This window comes from Squalius cephalus (genome assembly GCF_949319135.1).
Source record: "Squalius cephalus genome assembly, chromosome: 7".
Lineage (NCBI taxonomy): Eukaryota > Metazoa > Chordata > Actinopteri > Cypriniformes > Leuciscidae > Squalius > Squalius cephalus.
In genome coordinates, this window is record NC_137128.1 from 18,799,928 (window position 1) to 18,824,881 (window position 24,954).

General features: G+C 38.3%; 2 protein-coding genes across 3 annotated transcripts; one reads left to right on the plus strand and one right to left on the minus strand.

Moving 5' to 3' along the window:
- Positions 1-298: 298 nt before the first annotated feature.
- On the minus strand, positions 299-14,615 carry eif4a2 (eukaryotic translation initiation factor 4A2). Its single transcript, XM_079877188.1, has 11 exons — positions 14,314-14,615; positions 13,498-13,555; positions 9,595-9,727; positions 9,077-9,216; positions 8,408-8,576; positions 8,102-8,211; positions 7,495-7,638; positions 7,068-7,205; positions 6,718-6,807; positions 1,064-1,143; positions 299-975 (listed from the first exon to the last, which is right to left on the minus strand). Exons 1-11 carry the CDS (start codon positions 14,340-14,342, stop codon positions 831-833), a joined length of 1,236 nt encoding a protein of 411 aa, XP_079733314.1. The 5' UTR covers positions 14,343-14,615; the 3' UTR covers positions 299-830.
- A 1,254-nt stretch (positions 14,616-15,869) lies between these two features.
- dcun1d1 (DCN1, defective in cullin neddylation 1, domain containing 1) lies at positions 15,870-24,681 on the plus strand. 2 transcript variants are annotated; one of them, XM_079877189.1, is made up of 7 exons: positions 15,870-15,964; positions 16,619-16,832; positions 17,699-17,867; positions 17,952-18,082; positions 18,173-18,255; positions 18,970-19,066; positions 23,587-24,681. In XM_079877189.1, the coding sequence occupies exons 1-7, from the start codon at positions 15,887-15,889 to the stop codon at positions 23,661-23,663; spliced, it is 849 nt and encodes a 282-aa protein (XP_079733315.1). In that variant the 5' UTR covers positions 15,870-15,886; the 3' UTR covers positions 23,664-24,681. The 2 variants fall into 2 exon arrangements, with proteins under 2 accessions (XP_079733315.1, XP_079733316.1); XM_079877190.1 differs by lacking the exon at positions 15,870-15,964 and adding an exon at positions 16,033-16,260 and having other exon boundaries at positions 23,587-24,455.
- Positions 24,682-24,954: the final 273 nt, after the last annotated feature.

Below are 24,954 nucleotides of genomic sequence, written 5' to 3' on the forward strand. Positions count from 1 at the left end.
TAGTAAACCAGTTTAAACACACCCATTCTGAAAGCACGAATTGGGGCGCGAATGTGTGCAGTTTATGTTGCAGTAGAACAAATAATATCAAGTTATGTTTATCACAGGCTTTATTTGACTCAAATTGAAAAATCCCATAGGAAAACCTTGAAGTAACCAGCAGCAAATTAGTCTTCCGGGTTCTGACGTCATCCCTGCACCACTATTAATCCAAGCAGAAATGAGGTTCAAAATAGCAGTGATTTCTCAAGATTTTGTGTGAGATGTTCAACTAGTTCAAAAGACATGGAACAACGAATCATGGACAGAATAATCCTCTTTATTGTCAAATGGGCCAAACATTAAATGGGACATCGAGCGAAGGCGTTGAGACCCACCTTTGAAGAGGACTTCACAAAAAGTAGAACTTGATCAACAATATACATTTAAATTAATACATTCCACAGAACTAAAAAATACCTTCATATTACTAAAAAAGGTAGGTGAAGTGAACAGTTAAACTGCACACATATGTTAGCATAACATAATTAGCAGACTTAATGCAGCACTTGTATCTTTTAGTCCACAAGTAGATTACTAAACGATGAAGAACATCTAATAGATACATTTTAAGCGTACTAGGGAAAAAATACCTGAAAAAGAATACATGTAAAGAACCCATGTTTTGTAAACGCCACCACCAGTGAATACTGATATGGTGCGAGTCTACAACCGTCCACACAGAGAGTCAATGTCACGTATCGAATTCGTAAGTTTTTTGTCTTCCAATAAAATAAGCGTAAATGGAAGTGATCATTCAACAGCTATCCCTGCATTCAAATCTCCAAAGTTTAAATCAGGTCGGCGACGTTCATGGGCATCTCCTCAACAGTAGTGTTGTAAAACGTCTCAATGTCTCGAAGAATCCTTTTGTCCTCTTCAGTCACGAAATTGATGGCTACGCCTTTTCTGCCAAACCGACCTCCACGGCCAATCCTGAGAGGGAACGATTACAGCGAACGAGTCAACGTTAAATGCATCAATGCAGTCAGAGAAACATGTCAACACCTGCAGGTTTACTCACCTATGGATGTAGTTCTCTCTATTTGTTGGCAAGTCATAGTTGATGACAAGAGAAACTTGTTGAACATCAATTCCACGAGCCTATGGAACAGGTTTTAGGATTACTAAATGGACATTTATTTCAGATGCACAAAACTCTTAACTGAAGGTTTAAGTCTATACACGGGACAACTGAGCAATGTTGCTTGGGCACTTTTCCCATCGAGTATGGGCAACAAATTTCTATCTGGATACTTTAGATTGGTCGTGGGCCCGGTCTCACACCTGGTTGCCCGTTGACGGCAACATTGCTCAAAAAGTTGCCCCCGTGCATCATCTTATGACATCCCGTGCAACCTTATGACATTTTCTACAGCTATTTTCACGGTAAAATCCAGGTAAAAAAAAAAAAAAAAAACAGAGAAACCTATACGAGTGGTCATAGTCGTTCCAGAATTAAACTTGTTCAATTTAAAAATGGCTGTTAACCTTTAAGAATATTAGCAGGATAAAATGTTTTTTTCTCAGGTCGTCTAGAAATAAATAAGTCATTAAACAATACCAACCCTTTTGTCTTGTCCATACAAGTAGTTTCATTAATCACCGTGTAATAGGGGTGTTGAAATTAATTGTTGCATCGATGCAGTAATAGAACATAATAGATCAAAGCCTACTGACGTTTCTTTGACATCATTCGTCACATAGGTGCTTCTTGCACTTTCGCAAAATGGCGGAGGTAGGCGAAACACAAAAGAGAGTAATAAACACACCCACTAATTTAATATTTACAGCCTGAGGCTGCAAGTGTGGGCGAGTGTGTATGAACGTTATTGTAACCTTAAAAGTTGTGTTTGATGTTTGCTACATTCAGGAAGTGTACAGGAAGTTGAGTGACAAGTGTCAGCTACGAGATGAAGAGGTCTTTGCAATAAAAGGCGTTGCGTGTCAAAATCAACAACCTGTCATTTCTTAGAAATGGTCCCTCTTTCTCTGGGCCAAGAGAATAAGACAATAAAATGTCCTTATCTGGTATAGATCTTAATTAACATAACAGGAAAACAGCACGTGTAAAAAGTCAACCGCACTAGGTGAGGTTGTCCTTCGCAGCAGAAAACACTGTTTTCTACTACAAAAGACAATGGGTTTGGTTTTCATTGCAGTCTCACCACTAAATAGATCATTTTTGCAACGGTTCCTGATTTTAGTACCGCTTAAATAATTGCTTTAACTTTAGACAGAATGTAGCTTTACACAGATATTTTAAAAAATCTCCTTGTTGGAGTCAACAAAAAAAGACATTTGTTTCAAAGGCGGATCAAGTTAAAGACACTAAAGATGGAATTAGCTTCAAGCAACTTGCACTGCTAAATCATTCAAAATTGTGAATAAAATAGATGACTAGGGTTGGGAACCGAAAACCGGTTCTTATCTAGAACCAGTAGTGTTTTTTGAAAAATACCGGAACCGTGCAAAATTCATAAGTTTTGGTTCCTAAAATGGTTCACACACAGAGACAGACAGAGAGAGAGAGAGAGAGAGAGAGAGAGAGAGAGAGAGAGAGAGAGAGAGAGAGAGACAGAGAGAGACACAGAGACAGAGAGAGACAGACAGAGACAGAGAGACAGACAGAGACAGAGAGAGAGAGAGAGAGAGAGAGAGAGAGAGAGAGAGAGAGACAGAGAGAGAGACAGAGAGAGAGACAGAGAGAGAGAGAGAGAGAGAGAGAGAGAGAGAGAGAGAGAGAGAGACAGAGAGCTTTACTTTCACAATCTTTTCAACAACACAGTAGGGCTGCAACAAACGATTATTTTGATAATCGATTAATCTAACGATTATTAGAACGATTAATCGACTAATCGTCGATTATTTTGCCAACTAATCAGTAAGTTTGGAACGATTATTCAGCCTTTTCAATTAGTTAAAACACTGAGTTATACATATTCTAACTATAATATAAAAAAAGAAAATCACTTCAGCTTTTGAAATGGTTGGTTTAATGAACTTTGAGCCAACTAAACAGGTCATTCTCTTAAGTTTTCAGATTTCTGTCCAACTCAAATCACACACACAAATGTTCTCTAAGCATTGGTTAAATATTCTGTTCTCTTTCAATAGAAAAAAATAAACAAAAAAAATGATCAGCTGCATTACAGACAAACTTAAACTGCAAACAATTATTGTAAGAATACAATGTTTAAAAAAATGACAATTGAGCTGAGCTGACAGAGACATTCTCATTCACCTTTTAATTTACAGTATAAAAAAATAACTGACATGATATTCTTCATAACATCTCTTTTTGTAAGTCTTCATGAATATGGAACAAAATACAGGCAAGTGATAAGACTGTAATAACTAATAGAGTTACAATAATAAAAACAGCCCTGACTCCTAAGCTCGATCAAGTTTTATTCTATGCAAAAATAAATCATCACATTACTGTAATTATATTATTATTGTTAATATTGCCATTATTAGTAGTATTGCATTGTCTAATAAAGAGATTTACTGCTAGTTATTTAGCTCCAGCTGGAGAACATTCACCTCTCACCGGCTCGTCTCGTGCCGGGTTTTTCCTCTTTAAGTGTTTTAACATGCATGTTGTGCTCCCGTGAAAAGCAAGTTCCGCCTTGCTTGTATTGCAAACGACAGTATTCTTGGTTTGAAGTTTTGTGAAACTTTACACACCTTGCTAGTTCGGATTCGTTTGCACTCCGTCATAATTCGCGCTGTGTTTTCTTCTACCGCAATAGCATTTGTAACGGCTGCATTACACTCTAGCGCTACAGCGCCGTAGCGGTCAAATCGCGATATTGCAGGCCCTTACATTAGGTCACGTGGGATCAAACGACTACTCGACAACAAAGATATTTGTCGACAATTTTTTATTGTCGACGTCGTCGACAATGTCGACTAATCGTTTCAGCCCTACAACACAGTATCGGTATTTCGGTGTTACAAATATTCAAATGATCACAGAAGTACTGAAATAAAAGTTTATAGTTTGAGAATAAACACTGATGTCTACGGTAGCAACCAAAACAGTAAATCACCTTTTGAAAGTCGCTTCAAATAACGAAAATTCGCTTCAGAATTTACTAAAATGTACATAATGAGCGAGTACATCATGAATGCCTTTTTTCAAACCGTGTTTTTGTCTTACCCTGAATCACTACAGTAAGCCTGTAATAAGCGTTTATACTCGGACTACTTTACACTGGCACCACTGCGGAGTAGCACACAGTGCCTGAGTGACTCACCCGCGTCATAGAAATAAACAGAAGTAGCTCCGGCTACAATGTTCTTCCGCAAGATGCATGCAGTTCTGTTTATTAACCGCTAGAGCGCTGCTTCATCCAGTAATGAAGTGAAGTCTTTATCGATCAATCATTCAAATCAAAATATTATGTTTCACCTGTCTGGATCTTACATGCGTGTTCAAGCATATTCTACCCCTTCTGAGAGGGTATATTCTCCACTGCTGGAGACACAAGCTATAGGAGAGGTCCCAAATTATCCTAGAGAATGCAGAAATATTTATTTTCCTTCAGAAAAATTTATTATTTTTGCAAACATTGCTAAATATGTTGAATTTGTTGACATTACCAGTCTGTTAAACTCATTTGACAAGTATAAGAAATAAACACAAAAAGGATTGTGCATTTTCAAACCCTTACTACTAGGGATGTCCCGATCCGATCATGTGATCGGAAATCGGGCCCGATCACGTGTTTTCAGACTCGATCGGAATCGGACGTTACCTCCCGATCAGGACTCGGATATATATGTATATATATTCTCATTATTTTTTAACACATCTATAGTTACGCCAGTTTCACACTGCACGCGTTAGCAGAGTGTAAGCAGCGCAGGAGCAGTGTGTATGGTGAGCAGGAGCAGGACACGCGCGTTTTGCTTTCACACTGGCAGCGTTTGTCACGCGCGGCTGAACCGCGGGTTGTGTAAGGCAGGCTACAGACAGAGTAGGCTACTCTATAATGGATAAGTTGGCATTGCTTTTTTTCGTTTTCAAATACATTTAAGAGAAAAGACTTGTCAAGAAGCTTATTTTATTAATTTCATATAACTTTTTGTTCATCTTTGTTTTTATTGTTATGGCAACAAGTTTGTTTTTGGACATTTGTTTTCTTTTTTAAATTGCTGTTGGTCATTTGATTGACTGTTTAAAACACAATAGATATCATCAATGCACTTTTTGGATAAAACTGCGGTGTATTTTGGCCATGATCAATGTATTGTCACTTTAATTCAGCAAAAGCGGCGCAGCAAAAATAGACTCGGCGCCGAAACGATCGCGGCACTCCTGCTCTGCTACGCACTGCCGCGCCGCCTCTGCGCGCTGGTGTGAATGCTCTAAAGCCTGGTTTAATCTGTTAACATGGGCGGCGAAAAAAATACGCACTGCACGCTCTGCTAACAGTGCAGTGTGAAACCGGCGTAAGAGTTAGGAGTGCAGTTCCTAAAAGCACATTACTGGCTTTGCAAACACTGTAGCACTTTTATTTTTTATTTGTTTACATGCCTGCCGGGTATTTTAAGTTGAGGTGCTATTTGTTTATATATTAGACTTTTTTATATTTACTGTTGCACTAAAGTCCAAAAGTGAAGAATTTATTTATTACTTGATTGTTCAAGCTACCTCACAGAAGTGCTCTGTTTGTTAACAGAGTTGTTGAATGTTAAAATAAGGTGAATTAAATAAAAAATAAGGAACATCCTGGATCTGTTTTTTCGCTCTTCTTTATTCTTTTTTTATGTATTAAGTATCGGATCGGGACTCGGTATCGGCAGATACTCAAAATCAAATGACTCGGACTCGAGGGCAAAAAAACCTGATCGGGACATCCCTACTTACTACTATTTGTTTTAATAATTTGTACTGAATGGGAACCAAAACCGGAAAATGTCTTACCAACCCTATAGATGACACTAGCAGATTAGTAGTTTTTACTACAGGTTGAATTAAAAGGACTTTATTTGTATTTTTACCTTTAGATAATTAACCATCATCAGGGCTTGACATTAACGCTTGTCCATGACAAGTGGATTTTTCGAAGAGACAAGTAAAAAAAATTTACTAGTAGCCGGATTTAAACGTAAAAAAAAAAGAAAAAAGATAAATATAGGGAACTAGGGAATCACTAAAACGAGAGAACAGCTTATTTCTGGGTTTTTTGGCTTGTTTGCTGTACACCTTGTCACATAGCAGCTTTTAGACACTGTTTTGATTGCTATTTTTGTCAGAAGTGACGAGGCAGCTTCTCGCAATGCAAAGTCAATGGAGACAGTTGGATTGTATCATTCTTTCCAACGTTTCTTATTTGTATATTCAAAAATTATTTAAAACAATGTCATAACATTATTTAATGCTGTTGTAATTTTTCAGTGTAAATTACCAGGGGGGGGGGGGGGGGGGGGTATTGAGAATATTGCTTCAGAATAAATTTACAATTTTTTTTTTTTTTCAGACAAGCAGCTTTTTTACTCTGACAAGAGAATGACAGATTTACTTGTACGAAGGACAAGCACATGAAAAGGCTTAATGTAAAGCCCTGATCATATCATTACATCACCATACTGTCATAACTCCAGTATTTAACAAATCACCATGCAAGATTGACAAATGAGAAATTGTGAAAGTAAAGGCCTACTCACCAGCAAATCTGTGGTTATGAGCACTCTGCTGGAGCCAGACCTGAACTCTCTCATGATTATGTCTCGCTCCTTCTGATCCATGTCTCCGTGCTGGAAGACACAAAGACACAAGTTTAACTTGGACGAGCCAGCATAAATGCCATGCTTGGTTACAAGATCTGGATAAGTATGATCAGTTGTGTTTAAAAATTTCTCCATAAAAGGTCAGTCCCGAAAGATGATGAACATCATTTCATACTTCATCCAGCATTAAACATAACGTGCCCTCAGTCTTTTAGCTCAAATCACTGGCCTACAATTGTAATCCTTTTGATTACAACATAATATGTGCATGTACTTCTTGGACTTACCAGAGCAGACACAGTGAAATCTCTAGCATGCATCTTCTCGGTCAGCCAGTCAACCTTTCTTCTCGTGTTCAAGAAGATAACAGCCTGGGTGATCGTAAGAGTCTCGTAGAGGTCACACAGTGTGTCCAACTTCCACTCCTACAGGAGTAGTGAATTAACATTAGCAGAGCAACAGTGCAAGGAATCATCTACATCAATATCCTGAGGTTCATGATGTGTATGGCACAAAATCTCGAGACCTTGGACACCGGACATTAAGAAAGAGGTCCTTCCTAGACTCATTTCCGACCGTGTGCTTTTGCTCTACCTTCTTTGTGATTAACCAGTACTAGCATGAACACCAGAGCGAGACCCGAAGGCCTCGGGCTGGTGATTTTAGCATGGTGCTTTTTAAAAGAAGGGACATTAGAGACAACCAGTGCCTCACCTCTCGTTCTACATTGATGTAAAACTGCTTAATACCCTCCAAAGTCAGCTCCTCCTTTTTCACCAGGATGCGAACAGGTTCACGCATGAACTTGGTGGTCACCTCCAGCACATCAGCAGGCATGGTGGCCGAAAGCAGCACAACCTGGCAACATAAGCAAGCAGTTAAAGCATGGAAAAAAAACCAAACCTATATACAGTACAGTGCAATAAATTATGAAACAACAAACGAAAGATTATTCTGCATTTAATATAATTGGTAATAGGTACATTTTATTATCAGCAATAATATAGAAAAACGATTTTCAACATGGTTAAAAAAAACAAATAAAAAAAACCTTTAGTTACTAAAAAATATATTGTTAATATGATTTCCAGTTGAAAATGCATGTATTGTCGCACTGGACCTTGAAACATAAGCCACTGGACATTAAGAAAGAGGTCCGACTCAGTTTCATTTCCGGCGCAGGGCTACTGCTCTTCTTCCACATGATACTCTGCTAGCATCATTGCATAAACCAGGAGAACCTGGACTCTGCAATTTTAGCACAGTTCTTTTGAGCGGAAGACGCCTCCGTTCAGTGTCGGGCATCAGGGCGTTGACTTACTTGTATGTTTGTGCTTAATTTCTGGAAAATCTCATAGATTTGATCCTTGAAACCACGGCTCAGCATTTCATCTGCTTCATCAAGAACAAACATCTTGATCCATTTGGGAGCTGTTTACAGAAAAAAAAAAAACTAACTGTAATTCAAACTTTTAATAAAAGCATCACATGGCTCACAACCATATTGGTGAAATGTATGATCAGTTGTAAAGTTGTAAATATCTCCATAATAGGTCAGTCCCGAAAGATGGTAAGCATCACTTCATACATCATGCATGTTTTAGCCTAATTAGCATTCGCTACTTACACAGGTACCTCCTGTTCAGCATGTCAAACACTCGACCTGGCGTGCCAACAACGATGTGCGGAGCCTCCGCCTGGAGTTTTTGCATTTCGTTCCGCACGTTGGTGCCTCCAATGCAGGCATGACAAGAAGCGCCCATGTAGTCACCCAAGGCCAGGATAACCTTCTGAATCTAGCGAGTGGACAAAAACGGATGGGGTTTAAATAAAAGAAACGCTTAATACCTGTACTGACGTAAGTCAGTGTGCACAAATAATGCCAAACAGTGGACAAGTATGATCAGTTGAAAAGGTCATCTCCATAACAGGTCAGTCCCGAAAGATGAAATAGCATCATCTCATGCTTTTGTCCATAGCTTGTTCCCAAGTGAAATCACCCGGTGGTCTAACAACATTAACTAAAAATCCGATTTCCAACCACCATTTCTATAACAGTAAACACTCCAAGCCATTACAGAAAGATTGAATTATTCTGGCTGAAGCACTAGCTAGATAAATATTTCCTGCAGAATAGTTCATCAATTTGTGCAATTTAAAATAATAAAAACCCACATTTCATGATTTTTGTAGCAGGAAAAACAGCAAAAGTGTACCTTGAATTGGGCTACTGCCAGAATATGCCGCCTTGGTCTGAGACACACTTAAGTTTATGGTGACCTCGGGTACAGCATACCTGCTGAGCGAGCTCTCGGGTTGGTGCCAGGACCAGAGCCTGAGTTTCTTTCTGCTCAATCTCCAGCTGCTGCAGGATGGAAATGGCAAACGTGGCAGTTTTACCAGTCCCTGACTGGGCTTGAGCGATAACATCATAACCTAATGGAGAAGAAAAATATATAAAGAATTCACACGAATGCATAACGCACCAATTGAGCACACTAGAATTTGACTACTAGACCAGTGCTTCTTAAACCCGTCCTGGGGACCCCCACCACTGTCTTCCTCATCGGACACACCCAATTCAAGTATTGCGGTCTCTACTATAGATATGGCGAGTTGAATCAGGTGTGCTACATGGAGAGAAAAAAAAAGTGTAGTGGTGGGGGTCCACAGGACATGTTTGAGAAGCACTGGTCTAGACCACGAAGAGATGAGCACGACGCAAAATGTAATGTGTACATGTACCTTGTGTTCTTTGAAAAAGCATGTTAAGCAAATGTCAAGTGTAATTGATCCTCATGAACTTGTTTGTACCTTTTATGCAAGGGATTATAGCTCTCTGCTGGATTGCTGAGGGTTTCTCAAAACCATAGGCGTAAATTCCACGGAGAAGAGTTTCCTTCAGGCTCATGTCATCAAAATTGTCCGTAATCTCATTCCAGTTGCTCTGTAAAATAATGTGTAGGAGATTTCAGTTTGAGCCATTACACACATCTAAAGTGGTAAACAGCTCAAACTGTCCCTACTGTAACCTAAAAGGACAATATGCTGCCTTAAAAAAAAAGAAAGAAACACCACACATTAAACAATAGGAACACATGAAAAGCACCACAACATTGTAATTACAAGTGGGATTTTCTTTAAGCCTCCACTTTCTTTTTTAGGGCATGTTCATTAAAGAATTGGTCAAGTCTTAAATGGGAACAAGCTGGATTTTTGCTGATTTTACGCATTCAAGTGCTTTAGGCTGTGTCTGAACTTGCCCCCTAAATAGGCCATTATTTGTAGCATCCAAAAACAGTGGACTTCATCAAGTGCACTCATTCAATCCCACAATGTACCGCAATGAGCGTAAAAACGATGTATGCTCAATGGTCAAAGAACACCCATAATGCACTGTGAGAAATGCGCTGAATGAATTCCCGCTTGTGACCAGAAGATGCATCATCCATCCACTGGTCCAACGTGGCTACAGTGTGATATCATACAGGCAGCCTATATCATGTTCTAATTGTTAAAGGTTATAGTTTACATGACGGAGTTCAAGATTTTCATCTTACTACTGGAGCTGTCGCAGTTCACCAAGAACTTTTGGTACGCACCCGGGTTTGACTGACAGAGTTTGGTTCATTTGGACGCAAACAGTTTTGTGAACTCGAGTGTGCACCAACAAACCTGACCAGAGTCCACATGAAGAGGATGGTCTGGGGTAGCCTGGAAATCCAGACCTAAATCTAAAAGATTAATGGTCTGGCGTCGACTAATGAAAATCGGCCAGCTCGAGGGGCGGCACCAAGCATGCGTTTGAAAATCTCACTGCACGCAATTGGATAACACTACGACCAATCACAACAAGCCCCATACGCTTAGCTACCAACTAGTAGATTAGACTCTTGCCGTATCCGGTCGGCAAAACAGCAAAAACGCCCTTCTTGCAAAGGAACGATTCGAGCGCCGTCTTCTGTTCCTCTTTTAGAGAAAAGGTTTAAATTAGTGGTTCTCAACTCCAGTCCTCGGGACCCACTGCTCTGCATATTTTGTATGTCTCCCTTATTTAACACACCTGAATCAGATCATCAGCTCGTTAAGAGAGACTCCATGAACTGAACTGAGTGTGTCAGATAAGAGAGACATACAAAATGTGCAGAGCAACGGGTCCCGAGGACTGGAGTTGAGAACCACTGGTCTAAATCTTTCAATGTAGCGGCCAAAGCCGTTTCAAACAACTGGTGTTCATCCACAGCCATCTTGCAATGTCATCTTGCAATGTTCGATGCAGCGCTGTCGTCATCTCGCCTCTGGCCCGCCTATATCAGATAACCCGATGTGATTGGTGCAGCTCAGATAGAGGGGCATATTTAATGAGCATCATTACTCGACACCAGAGTAATTTGCTGAGCAAATTCAACTTGTGCTCTCGCGAGAACTCTGGATTACCAGGGTAGGTCTGGGGTATGGTTTACGTGAACTGTTCACTGTTCAATCTTCTCAGTTCTCACGCATGCGTCGTGGCGCTCTCGTTAACTCGCGTCAGAGGCCCACACGGAAGAAAATGAATAGTTGAATAAAGGCGTTATTTATTTTTATGCACGCAAAAAGTATTCGTCGCTTGATTAACTTAAGGTTGAGCCACTGTAGTCACTTGGACTATTTTAACGATGCCTTTACTAACTTTTCTGGAATGGCAGAAATCGATTACCTGGCCTATGAAGGAGTGAGACAGCTCTCAGATTTAATCAAATATCTTAATTTGTGTTCTGAAGATGAACGAAAGTCGTACGGGGTTGGAACAACATGAGGGTGAGTAATTAGACGTTATTTTCATTTTTGGGTGAACATTTAAATAAAATGTAGTGTCCCATTCAAAGCTAGAGAGCTTGCTGACAATTCTGGAATTTGGGTCAAATAAATGCTGTTTGTGTAAAACATACACAATATGCATCAAAATGGTTATTTGTATGTAAATGGCAAGATAAAGCAATGTAGATGTTGTGGGAAAAACAAGACTTCATGGAGTCATTACAACAATAGAGGCTTTCGCAGCAGATAGTTATAGGAACTAGCCACCAGGGCAGATCTCCGGGAACTAAATGTTGTCCCCCAGGGCCATTTTCCTGGTTGCTTTCTGACCGCCAGTAGGAACTCTGAGGTGACATTAGCCAGCGGACAAACGTCATACAAGCGTGGCATTTAACAACGTCAACAACTGGAGGATGGGGGACGTCGTGATCAGAGCTGTGTTTTTGTTGTGAGTCGTGGGTTTCATGATAGCAGAGACAGAATGTGGACATACAAGTTATGTGATGAAAGAGCAAAAAGGAGGGCTAAGAGACGAAATCTCCAACTTGTGGTGCTACATATCGTCGAGGCTAAGACAAGAACACAGCGCAGACAAAGGTGACAAGTAAATGCCATTAACATTAGCTACTCTAACGTAGGAGCTAATTTAGTTCCCCCAAAAGATGTTCCTGCGGTGAGAACGGGTCAAAAAGTGGGTACTTCCGCCATTAGTTCCTGGAACTATGAAAAGGTTCCTCCAGTGTGAAAGCCGCTAATGTTTCTCTCCTCTGACCCGATTAAACCGCTCTATTTTGCATTACTTTTATGGTGTCTTTATGAATGGTTTTCAAAAGTTTGAGTTTTGGATGAACGGACTTTCAATGGAGAAACAGAAATCTCTCAAGATTTGATTAAAATATCATCGTTTACAAGAATTCTTATGGGTTTGAAATGACATGGAGTAATTGATAATTTTCCGTTTTGAGGGGAACTACATACCCTTAAATTTGGCTGCCTTAAAGGGATATCTCACAAAAATGCAATCTAGGGTCTTTTTTGTTAACCTACCCAAGGCAAACTTTCGTTTATAAGCATAATTAGAATGGAAACGCCACTTTTAAGTTTGACCGTATTTTCGTTTTTGGTCAAATTGCCTTTTGAATGGGAGTGCTAGGGGCACTTCTATGATAGCATCAAAAATCACCATTTTTAAGACACTATGACGGCTCGACACATGAAACTTTGCTCGAAGTATCACCAGGGGCTCTACACATCAACTCGAGCACTGAGTCAAAAATAGTCAATCTCCGAATGCAACGTAACAGGGAGGAGAGTAAAGATGGAAAGCTCCTAAAGCTTAGTTCCATATAAACTCACGGATAATTTGTTTTGTCAATAGTGAAAATCAATATTGACCTTGAATTTGAAAAAGGATCCTCATTTAAGAAAATACTAAAATTCAGAGTCAGTTCATTGGCATTCGGAGATCGACTATTTTTGACTGACAAAATGCCAGCGGACACAGCTTCAGTGAGTTCTTCAAAATCTTTCTTTTTAGTAAACTCTGTGTACACAAACAATGTTCTCAATGCTCGAGTTGATGTGTAGAGCCCCTGGTGACACTTCGAGCAAAGTTTCATGTGTCGAGCCTTCTTAGCGTTTTAAAAATAGCGATTTTTGATGCTATCATAGAAGTGCCCCATGCACTCCCCTTCAAAACGCAATTTGACCGAAGACGAAAATATGGTCAAACTTAAGTGGCGATTCCATTCTAATTATGCTTTCAAATTAAAGTTTGCCTCGGGTAGATTAACAAAAAGTCCCTAGGTTGCATTTTGGCTAGAGTTAAGTTACCCTTTAATCGATCAGTTCAAAAGCTTTATATCAGCCAGCCCAGATATTTATCCACCCCTCCAGACTTGACTAAATTATACAAACCTCGATGATACCATCAGGCTCCATTCCTTCGGGCCCCCCATGGTCTCGATCTCGTGAGCTAAAAGAAAAGACAACTTTGATTATTATCAGCGGTTCCTGAAGCTTAAAGTATTGAACTCGAACCTCCACGAGACGCGCGCGCCTCTCAGCGCACATTCCAAAAACGTCACGTGGCTCGCCGTTAACGGTCAAAACTGTACATAACTAAAGTTACTATAGAGAATAATCGGTTGTTTCCCGTGATAACGACTTGTTCATGGTCTACCTTAAAACCTACGCCCAAATTTGGTCTTATTTATTTCCAGTACTCGTCAGCTTTAATGCGTCAAGCGCAGCCCATAATCGTTGTACAATTATTTACCTCCTGATAATAAAATGTCTAAAACAAATACAATACATTCGACATTACAGAGTCGTATGACATAACGTTAAGGTATTGAGGAAGGCAGTGTGAATCCAAGGCCTCGAGCATGGAGGCCACGCGTTAGATTTCAGGGTGGGTGTGAAGCCTAGCTAAGGTTAGTCGTTTTGATCTATAATAACGCCACTTATTTGAATATATATAACGTTATATATACATACTTCAGCAATTAAGTGTGAATAATAACCATTTTAGTCACGTGAACACTGAATACGTGAGAATACACATAGTAGTAACGTTATAGGCGGTAGTTTGCTGTGCGGCCTGTTTAATATCACACAGCTGATTAAATGCACAGCACCATCGCTATAACTAGCGCGAAGCCTCTCTATTTTAACAATTCACACATTTATGAACATAACATGCATAAAGGCTATGTGTCATAAGGGGTTTACCTGTTGTAATCAGCAGAACCGCTAGACATGGTCCGTTCGCGACTTCGGCACTCACTCGGAAAGGAAGAGCATGTGAATCTCTGGCTATTTCATCTAACCGGAACCTCTTTTTACACATTTACAGTGAAACTGCAAGAGCACCAAATCAGCTACACGCCATTTACGTTTTATCGACGCCGACAATAGAGGTAATTAGAGTTAAATAGGTGTTAATATTAGAAGTGTTTATCTGTGTTATGTCGAAGTTTATTGGGGACTATATGGAGAAGCGCAAGGATATTGCACCATTGATAGGGTGTAGTAGAGTCGCTACGGGGTCTCCACATTTCTGGTCTTAAAATGGGACTGACTTAAAGGGATAGTTCATTCTAAAATGAAAGTTCTGTTATCATTTATTCACCCTCAAATTGTTCCAAACCTGTATGAATTTCTTTCTTCCGTGGGACACAAAGGGAGGTTTTTGGGACTAACAACCCTCAGTCACCATTCACGTTCACTGTATGAAAAGGTTTGGAAAACATAAGAGGATGAGTAATTGTGACACAATTTTACTTTTGAGTAAACTATTCCTTTTAGTCCTCTTTGTACTTTTTCCTTTTTCTTTTTTTCTCCAAATGCATAGATCAACTGACTACTAAACCCATTTTAAAACTTTAATATTTCACTTGTAAATGTCTCTGCGTGCTGAAAATGTGCATTCACATGTCATTTTATGGATTATTTTACCTCCACCAAACAAAGAAGTGAGAAAAAAGGGGATAAACCAATGATTCCATATGATTGTCAGATTGTACTTTGTATTGTTTGTATTTGCACTGTTTTCCAAACAACACAAACTATATTCACCAAAACATGTTTATCCATATCCATATTTAAATATATGGATAAACATGTTTTGGGTAATATAGTTTTTGTTATTTGGTAAACAGTAATTAGTAACATTTAAATGCTGACAATAGAAACACACAGGTTTCAAACCTTTCCAGTTTGTAGTTAGTGGATATAGATTTTGGGTCATATACAGTATTTGCATTTGTGAATCAACTGATTTAAATTTATAGCCTCCACAAGCACTCACAAAGACTAATATAGTCATTGAAATATGTAGCCATTATAGAAACTTTCATTACTTTTTTTACATTGTATAAAGTTTAATAACTTTTCCAACTATGGAAATCAACATGTAAAAGTTTAAAATGTATTTAAATGTTTTTAATACAAAAAAAATAAATCTAATATTTCTGATATCTCCAAAAAAAAAGGAAAGAAAGAAAGAAAGAAAGAAAATAAGAAAGAAAGAAAGAAAGAAAGAAAGAAAGAAAGAAAGAAAGAAAGAAAGAAAGAAAGAAAGAAAGAAAGAAAATTCTGTCGCGTAAAGTTCAGAATTGAGTTCAGTAGCCTATTTAGAGAACAATATCAAATATTCTGTTTATTCATCTAGGCCTGTATATAATATTACAGTTCACATCGGTGGATGTTATGTTTAACTTCTGCAGATTTCTGATTATGAAAGCAGTATTTGGTGTCTGACCCAATGCGGTGTCTCTGTGGGGAACAGCTGACTGCGGTACAAATGTCACTGCGCATGAGCGGAAGTACTTGCGGGGTAGAGAGGGATAGCGGAAGAGGGAGTCTGGAAATCACAAACATGGTAAATGTAAAAAAAAAAAAAAAATATTACAAAAATCAAAAAACTATTATTTTACTATTTTGCGTTACAGTCACAAAATACCTATAAGCCGCTGCTACGAATCCCGTTTGGTTATTATGATATTTTGACGACGACATTCCTTTAAATGTACCTTGCAGGAGAGTTGGTTTATTGATGAATTAATTTTTAGACAGCTCTGCAGAGCAGGTAGCTTTGAAGCTAGCGAGGTCAAAGCTGTTGGACAGCAGGGGTGTCAAGATCATGTAATAAACGAGAAGCCGGACTAGTGGACCACAGTAAAGGATTATTAGTTTTTTTAATCGCTTATAAAACCTTGTGCATACAAGTGTGAAATTCTGCTTAAAACTAGCAGTTAATCAGACAAGCGTTTTCGTGGAAGTGTTCGTGGTATATATATATATATATGTATTTATATTTATATACACTTGTCAGTAGAGCAAATAAATGATTTCTATACCCTCGAGTAAGATAGAATTGGAGGGGAAGATAAGCCATGTGTGGTCCATATGCCATTGTGACATTGATTCTGATTTTGTTTGTACACAAGGATATGCTGCTGTTTTATTCACTGTTAATATACAATATCTAACTAACTGAATCTACCTTTATGCTTTTCCTCTACCCCTATTACAGAACAAGCTGAAATCCTCTCAGAAGGATAAAGTTCGCCAGTTCATGATCTTTACCCAGTCAAATGAGAAAACAGCTTTGAATTGTTTGTCTCAAAATGATTGGAAACTAGACGTTGCTACAGACAACTTTTTCCAAAATCCTGACCTCTACGTACAGAATCTAAAGGGAACACTAGACCGGAAAAAGTTAGAACAGCTCTACAATCGGTACAGAGGTAAGAATTTAGCAGAACATTTTTATATATATATATATATATATATATATATATATATATATATATATGTGTGTGTGTGTGTGTGTGTGTGTTTGAATATAGCCTCTTAATATCACCAAGGCTGCATTTATTTGATTAAAAATACAGTAAAAACAGTAATACTGTGAAATATTATACAGTTTAAATTTAGTGGTTTCTGTTGTAATTAATTTTTTAAATGTCATTTATTCCTGCGATGTCAAAGCTGGATTTTTTTCAGTCTTCACACTTCTGTATCACATGATCCTTCAGAAATCATTCTAATAGGATGATTTGATGATCAAGAAACATTTCTTATTATTGTCAGTATTAAACACACAGTTGTGCTGCTTAATTTTTTTTGTGAAAAATGATTTTTTTTCAGTATTCTTTGATGAATAGAAAGTTCAAAAGAACAGCATTTATTTCAAATATTTTTTGTAACATCTATTGATTTCATAAATGTCTTTACTGTAATTTTTTTTTAAATCAATTATATGAGCTTTTGCTGAATAAAACTATGATTGTTTCTTAAATCTTACTTACCCCAAACTTTTAAATGGCACTGTATCATGATTTCCACACACAAAAAAAAAACATTGATAATAATAAGAAATGATCTCAGAAGGATCATGTAACACTGAAGACTGGAGTAATGATGCTGAAAATTCAGCTTTGATGACGGGAATGAATTAAATTTTTATAATATAATACAACAGAAACCAGTTAATTTAATTTAAGAGGCTTTTCAAAATCATTAAAAAACCAGAATGTTTTCAAATGTTTGACTGGTTGTGTGTGTGTGTGTAAATATAGTATTGAATTTAATCTTGTAATCATTTTTACAGACCCTCAAGATGACAACAAGATTGGTATAGATGGAATCCAGCAGTTCTGTGATGACTTGGGACTTGATCCAGCCAGTGTAAGTGTACTGCTAATCGCTTGGAAGTTTCGGGCAGCAACACAATGCGAGTTCTCCAAACAAGAATTCATGGAGGGAATGGCTGAGCAAGGGTATTTTTCTTTAATCACATCAGCGCTCTCTAAATCATTTTTACCATTCACTGCATCAATTGACTTTGTCATTGTCTTGTCAAGGTGTGACAGCATAGAGAAACTCAAAGCACAGCTGCCTAGGATGGAGCAAGAGTTGAAGGACCAAGGGAAATTTAAAGACTTCTATCAGTTCACATTCAACTTTGCTAAGAATCCAGGACAAAAGGGCTTAGGCATGTTTTGGGTTCATTCTCATTTGTTACTTTAATTTTTTGCATAGTTATCTAGTGTTTTTTCAGTTTTATTGTTTTGTTTTTCTCTAGACCTAGAAATGGCAATTGCATACTGGAATTTAATATTGGCTGGGCGTTTTAAATTTCTAGATCTATGGAACAAATTTTTATTGGTGAGTATCGTTCTGTTCCTGGCTGTAAGTTGACTTTATAAACCTGAAATGTGTATTTTGCCCCACAGGCATCACCAAACAAAACAAAAAAAATAGATAGTCTTGCACTAAAATCACAACGATTGACAACAATGATGTTCATTGGGATATTTCAATAATGACATTCTTTAATTATACCTTGATTTATGAATTAATTCATTGTTAGACAAAAGAAGTTTCATCTGTGATTGTGTCTAAAGGCTAGAATACAGTACTCGACTTTTATAATCTGAACAGATTTTAAAACACAAGGCATCAAAACACTTGCAGACTTTGAAAAGGTAATGGAGAAAAACTTTACATCATACACTAAATGACTGAGGATCACACACTACCAGACTTTAAAGTCGTTCCCAACACAATAAACTCACGAAACATGCGCTGCGTTGCTAGGAGACATAAGACAATTGAAAACAATATGTAGAGTCTGTGGCTAGCATACACTATGCAATTTTTTGTGAACTCTTGACTGCCAAAAATAGACAGACTGGCTCTGACTTCCAGCAACAACCATTGTTCCATGTTCAGACTGAAAATAGGGGTTTGTGAAGGGTTTGAAAAGATCTGGGCAAGATTTGTGTAGTGTATTCCAGCCTTTACTAGTAAAAAAATAATGTGTTTAATCACTAAAAACTGGATGATAACTCTTTGTGTGCTTTGCTTTTCCATCTGCAGGAGCATCATAAGCGATCCATTCCCAAAGACACATGGAACCTTTTGTTAGATTTCAGCACGATGATCACAGACGATATGTCAAACTATGATGAGGAGGGTTAGTTGGAACTTTTTTCATTAATTTAATCTCTGTTTTCTTTTGTTTAGATAACTAGTTAATAGGGCTGGGTATTGACACAAATTTCACAATTCGATTCGATTTCGATTCAAAAGCTTGCAATTCAATTAAATTTCGATTTGATTCGATTCAATATTGATTATTTTGGATATCAGGTACAATACATGGCAAAAAATTTTAAGGAAAACAAATCTCTTAACTAATGCTGTAAACTATGGGAGTCAGTCTACTAGGCTTCATTAGCCTACTATAATATTGAAGGTAAAAAATTACTGATTTGTATACAAACACTTAAGTTACACTTAGATTTATTTTTATAATAATACAATTATATGAAATATAAACATTTAAATGGTGGCTGACTGTCATAAAAACCTGCCAGATTTATTCAATTTAATTAGCTAGTTAATTTTTCTAGCTGACTAACGAGTTTATGGTCACTCGATATGGTTTTTCTGAGGTAAATGTGAAGTTACATGACATTGTTTACAAGCTGATTTACTGACGTCTTTCCACGGTTGAAACACTGATTGAGCGATTCCATGTCACATGATACGGATTTCGATAAGTTGTACTCTATCATTTAACACACTTTCAGATGCTCATTCATGTTTATTTCACGCGGTAACTGGTATTATTAAGGTAGAAGAGAAGATCATGTGCTGCTGCTTCTCTTGAGCTGAGCTGCACCAGAGCAATCTCACGCCACAGCGCCAAAACGGTATAGGCTATATGTTTTTGAATTTCGTAAGAAAATGGACGTAATTTGAAATCTGAGACTTTGTTTCATATCAATAGTAACAAAGCACAAACATTATTGTGATTTATTGGATGGGATGCGCGCTACAATGTTCCATTCATTCATCAGCTGAAAACAGGATGACTAATCGATTCTTGGGATTTAAGAATCGATATCGGTTCGTAAAAATGAGAATCGATTAAAATTGAGAAATCGATATTTTTTACCCAGCCCTACTAGTTAACATTCTCAGGCCTGGTTTCACAGACAGGGCTTAGATTAAGCCAGGATTAGGCCTTAGTTCAGTGAGGACATTTAAGTAGCTTTTATAAACGTGCCTTAGAAAAAACATTACTGGTGTGCATCTTGAGACAAAACAATTGCACTGACATATTTTAAGAAATGTCAGTGCAAGTTGCTTTCAGTTAAAACAGCGTAAACATGCATTTTAGTCTGGGACTAGGCTTAGAGGGATAGTTCACCCAAAAATGAAAATTCTTGATGTCAAAAATGTCATTCCACATTTGAGCTTCATCAAGAACCAATGAGGTTCATTCTCGTGTTACGCAGCACATTTGAGCTTCTGCAAGAACCAATAAGGTTCATTCTCGTGTTACGCAGAACGTTTGAGCTTCTGCAAGAACCAATGAGGTTCATTCTCGTGTTACGCAGAACGTTTGAGCTTCTGCAAGAACCAATGAGGTTCATTCTCGTCTTACGCAGCACGTTTGAGCTTCATCAAGAACCAATAAGGTTCACTCTCATGTTACGCAGCACGTTTGAGCTTCTGCAAGAACCAATGAGGTTCATTCTCGTCTTACACAGCACGTTTGAGCTTCTGCAAGAACCAATGAGGTTCATTCTCGTCTTACGCAGCACGTTTGAGCTTCATCAAGAACCAATAAGGTTCACTCTCATGTTACGCAGCACGTTTGAGCTTCATCAAGAACCAATAAGGTTAATTCTTGTCTTACGGAGCACGTTTGAGCTTCTGCAAGAACCAATAAGGTTCATTCTCGTGTTACGCAGCCCGTTTGAGCTTCATCAAGAACCAATGAGGTTCATTCTCGTGTTACAAAGCACGTTTGAGCTTCAGCAAGAACCAATGAGGTTCATTCTCGTGTTACGCAGCACGTTTGAGCTTCTGCAAGAACCAATGAGATTCATTCTCGTGTTACGCAGCACGTTTGAGCTTCATCAAGAACCAATAAGGTTCACTCTCATGTTACGCAGCACGTTTGAGCTTCTGCAAGAACCAATGAGGTTCATTCTCGTGTTACGCAGCACGTTTGAGCTACTGCAAGAACCAATGAGGTTCATTCTCGTGTTACGAAGCACGTTTGAGCTTCTGCAAGAACCAATAAGGTTCATTCTCGTGTTACGCAGCACGTTTGAGCTTCTGCAAGAACCAATAAGGTTCATTCTCGTGTTACGCAGCACGTTTGAGCTTCTGCAAGAACCAATAAGGTTCATTCTCGTGTTACGCAGAACGTTTGTGCTTCAGCAAGAACCAATGAGGTTCATTCTCGTGTTACAAAGCACGTTTGAGCTTCAGCAAGAACCAATGAGGTTCATTCTCGTGTTACGCAGCACGTTTGAGCTTCAGCAAGAACCAATGAGGTTCATTCTCGTGTTACGCAGCACGTTTGAGCTTCTGCAAGAACCAATGAGATTCATTCTCATGTTACGCAGCACGTTTGAGCTTCATCAAGAACCAATGAGGTTCATTCTCGTGTTACGCAGAACATTTGTGCTTCAGCAAGAACCAATGAGGTTCATTCTCGTGTTACGCAGCACGTTTGAGCTTCTGCAAGAACCAATGAGATTCATTCTCATGTTACGCAGCACGTTTGAGCTTCAGCAAGAACCAATGAGGTTCATTCTCGTGTTATGAAGCACGTTTGAGCTTCATCAAGAACCAATGAGATTCATTCTCATGTTACGCAGCACGTTTGAGCTTCTGCAAGAACCAATGAGGTTCACTCTCGTGTTACGCAGAACATTTGTGCTTCAGCAAGAACCAATGAGGTTCATTCTCGTGTTACGCAGCACGTTTGAGCTTCATCAAGAACCAATGAGGTTCATTCTCGTGTTACGCAGAACATTTGTGCTTCAGCAAGAACCAATGAGGTTCATTCTCGTGTTACGCAGCACGTTTGAGCTTCTGCAAGAACCAATGAGATTCATTCTCATGTTACGCAGCACGTTTGAGCTTCAGCAAGAACCAATGAGGTTCATTCTCGTGTTATGAAGCACGTTTGAGCTTCATCAAGAACCAATGAGGTTCATTCTCGTGTTACGTAGCACGTTTGAGCTTCAGCAAGAACCAATGAGGTTCATTCTCGTGTTATGAAGCACGTTTGAGCTTCATCAAGAACCAATGAGGTTCATTCTCGTGTTATGAAGCACGTTTGAGCTTCAGCAAGAACCAATGAGATTCATTCTCATGTTACGCAGCACGTTTGAGCTTCAGCAAGAACCAATGAGGTTCATTCTCGTGTTATGAAGCACGTTTGAGCTTCATCAAGAACCAATGAGATTCATTCTCATGTTACGCAGCACGTTTGAGCTTCATCAAGAACCAATGAGGTTCATTCTCGTGTTACGCAGAACATTTGTGCTTCAGCAAGAACCAATGAGGTTCATTCTCGTGTTACGCAGCACGTTTGAGCTTCTGCAAGAACCAATGAGATTCATTCTCATGTTACGCAGCACGTTTGAGCTTCATCAAGAACCAATGAGGTTCATTCTCGTGTTACGTAGCACGTTTGAGCTTCAGCAAGAACCAATGAGGTTCATTCTCGTGTTATGAAGCACGTTTGAGCTTCATCAAGAACCAATGAGGTTCATTCTCGTGTTACGTAGCACGTTTGAGCTTCAGCAAGAACCAATGAGGTTCATTCTCGTGTTATGAAGCACGTTTGAGCTTCATCAAGAACCAATGAGGTTCATTCTCGTGTTACGCAGCACGTTTGAGCTTCTGCAAGAACCAATGAGGTTCATTCTCGTGTTACGCAGCACGTTTGAGCTACTGCAAGAACCAATGAGGTTCATTCTCGTGTTACGCAGCACATTTGAGCTTCAGCAAGAACCAATGAGGTTCATTCTTGTTACCCAGCACATTTGAACTTTTGCAAGAACCAATGAGGTTCATTCTTGTTACCCAGCACATTTGAGCTTTTGCAAGAACCAATCACGTTCATTCGCGTTTTACGCAGCACGTTTTTCCACGCTTGAGCTTCTGCAAGATGTTTGTTTTCACACGTCAAGCAGTTTTGGTTGAGCTTCTGTTTATGCTCGCTGATTAATGTTCATATGTGAATAAAACCCTAAATTCAATCTGTTCGTCATATAAAGTGATCGAGACTCATCAGAAAATTTGGCTAAACCGCTCAATTCATATGGATTAGTTTCACGATCTCTTTTTGAAATTTCTGAAGTGTCAAAGTGGTAGTTGCGTAGACTGTCAATGAAGTGACTGAAAGCTCTCAGATTTGATCAAAAATATCTTTGTTTGTGTTTCGAAGACGAACGAAAGTTTTACGGGTTTTGGAACAACATGAGGGTGAGTAAATAATGACAGAATTTTCATCTTTGGGTGAACTAACCCTTTAAGCCTTGTCTGTGAAACCAGGGGACAAAGTGTTATGATTATGGCTTCTTTTAATCCAAATCTTAATCATGTGAGTAAAATTCAAATGAAAATGAATCTCCTTTTAATGGTATGTCTGATTTTTCTTTTTTTTCTTTTTTTTTTTAGGAGCATGGCCAGTTCTTATTGATGATTTTGTGGAGTTTGCGCGGCCTTACATTGGCACCAAAAGTACAGCTGTATAAGTACATTCCTTCTGAGGGCCGCCTGGACCTCACAGAAAACAAACAGCTTCTGCTGAGCACAGAGGACTGAACTGAGATCTGCATTGCCTTTTAAAAGCCCTCAGGACTGAGACATTTATACAAACCAGAGACATTAAAGGCATCTTTTCTCTTCAGTCATCTAATGGTGGTTTGGGCTTTTATCTTTTGGGGCCATTTTTGTTGTTTTGTTTCGACTTCATACAGGATCTTATTCAATCTCTGGGACTTCAGCGGTCTCATCCAGATGAAGCAGTTTGTCGAACAAGCTGTCACAGATACAGTTAGGAAAAGTCAAAAATCTTAATTTTAATACTCCACGTGCATTCTTGCTTTGAATGTTTGTTTCTTTCCATTTGGTTTTTATGAAAATTATACGTTAATGTCCTTTGATTGTTCTCTCTCTATTTTTTATAAAACAGAGTAGCTGGTGTCTTGAGAGCCAGTCATATTTGCTTTCTTTTTGTGTTTTATTGTGACTTAATGTACTTTTTCTGTTGATATCCAGACAGTGATTTCACTTTGCTTGTTTGGTTTTGATTAAATCGATAGGTCATAATAACTGAGAACATTATATTTTACAATCCTAGAAATAATATTAATTTGAACATTACCTCAGTTGTTCTTGATTAATGACTCCATTTGATGTATTGATATGCTGTGTTTGCAGTTCATTCAGCACTTTGATAAGTCACATAATCCATACAATAAAATCAGGTTATAGTTGATGAATAAAGTCAGATGGCCTTGACAATATTTTTTTGTGTGTGGTTGTCAGCGAATGTTTTTACACAACCTAACTTCCTTTAACGTTCTGAAGAATGTTGGTGACCAAACTGACTTTCATTGTATAGATTAAAAATTTATTTTCTTTTATAAGAAAGAAAGTCATACAGGTCAAAAAACACTTTACTCACCCTCATTTCTGGATTTTAATCAGTGTCTATTTTGATGTGTAATTATAAGGGGCTCTTAATATAGAAGCTTGTTTCTGCCACTGAATAAAAAAATCAAAAGGTAATTGCCACTTTTTATCTTGCCATTCTGACTTTTTTCAGAATTGCATGATACAAACTTGCCACTGCGTGTTATAAAGTTAAAAAAAAATCTTTAGAATTGGACTTTATAACTGGGTCATTCCTGGTATTCGGTGCCTTTTGGCCTTCATAAAATGTAGAAAATCAAACAGTTTTTAAAATAATCTTTTTGTGTAGTCATGATAGGGTGATGTAAAATGCAAAAATGCATTTTTGATTACTTTTTATTACATTAT

Coding starts and splice junctions, on each gene's coding strand:
- dcun1d1 (XM_079877189.1), top strand. CDS start 15,887: ATGTCACTGCGCATGAGCGGAAGTACTTGCGGGGTAGAGAGGGATAGC. Junction 17,868..17,951: donor GAGGGAATGGCTGAGCAAGG/GTATTTTTCTTT, acceptor TGTCTTGTCAAG/GTGTGACAGCATAGAGAAAC. Junction 18,083..18,172: donor TCCAGGACAAAAGGGCTTAG/GCATGTTTTGGG, acceptor GTTTTTCTCTAG/ACCTAGAAATGGCAATTGCA.
- eif4a2 (XM_079877188.1), bottom strand. CDS start 14,342: ATGTCTAGCGGTTCTGCTGATTACAACAG. Junction 8,577..9,076: donor CCCGAGAGCTCGCTCAGCAG/GTATGCTGTACC, acceptor TCCACTCGCTAG/ATTCAGAAGGTTATCCTGGC. Junction 976..1,063: donor AGAGAGAACTACATCCATAG/GTGAGTAAACCT, acceptor GTTCCCTCTCAG/GATTGGCCGTGGAGGTCGGT.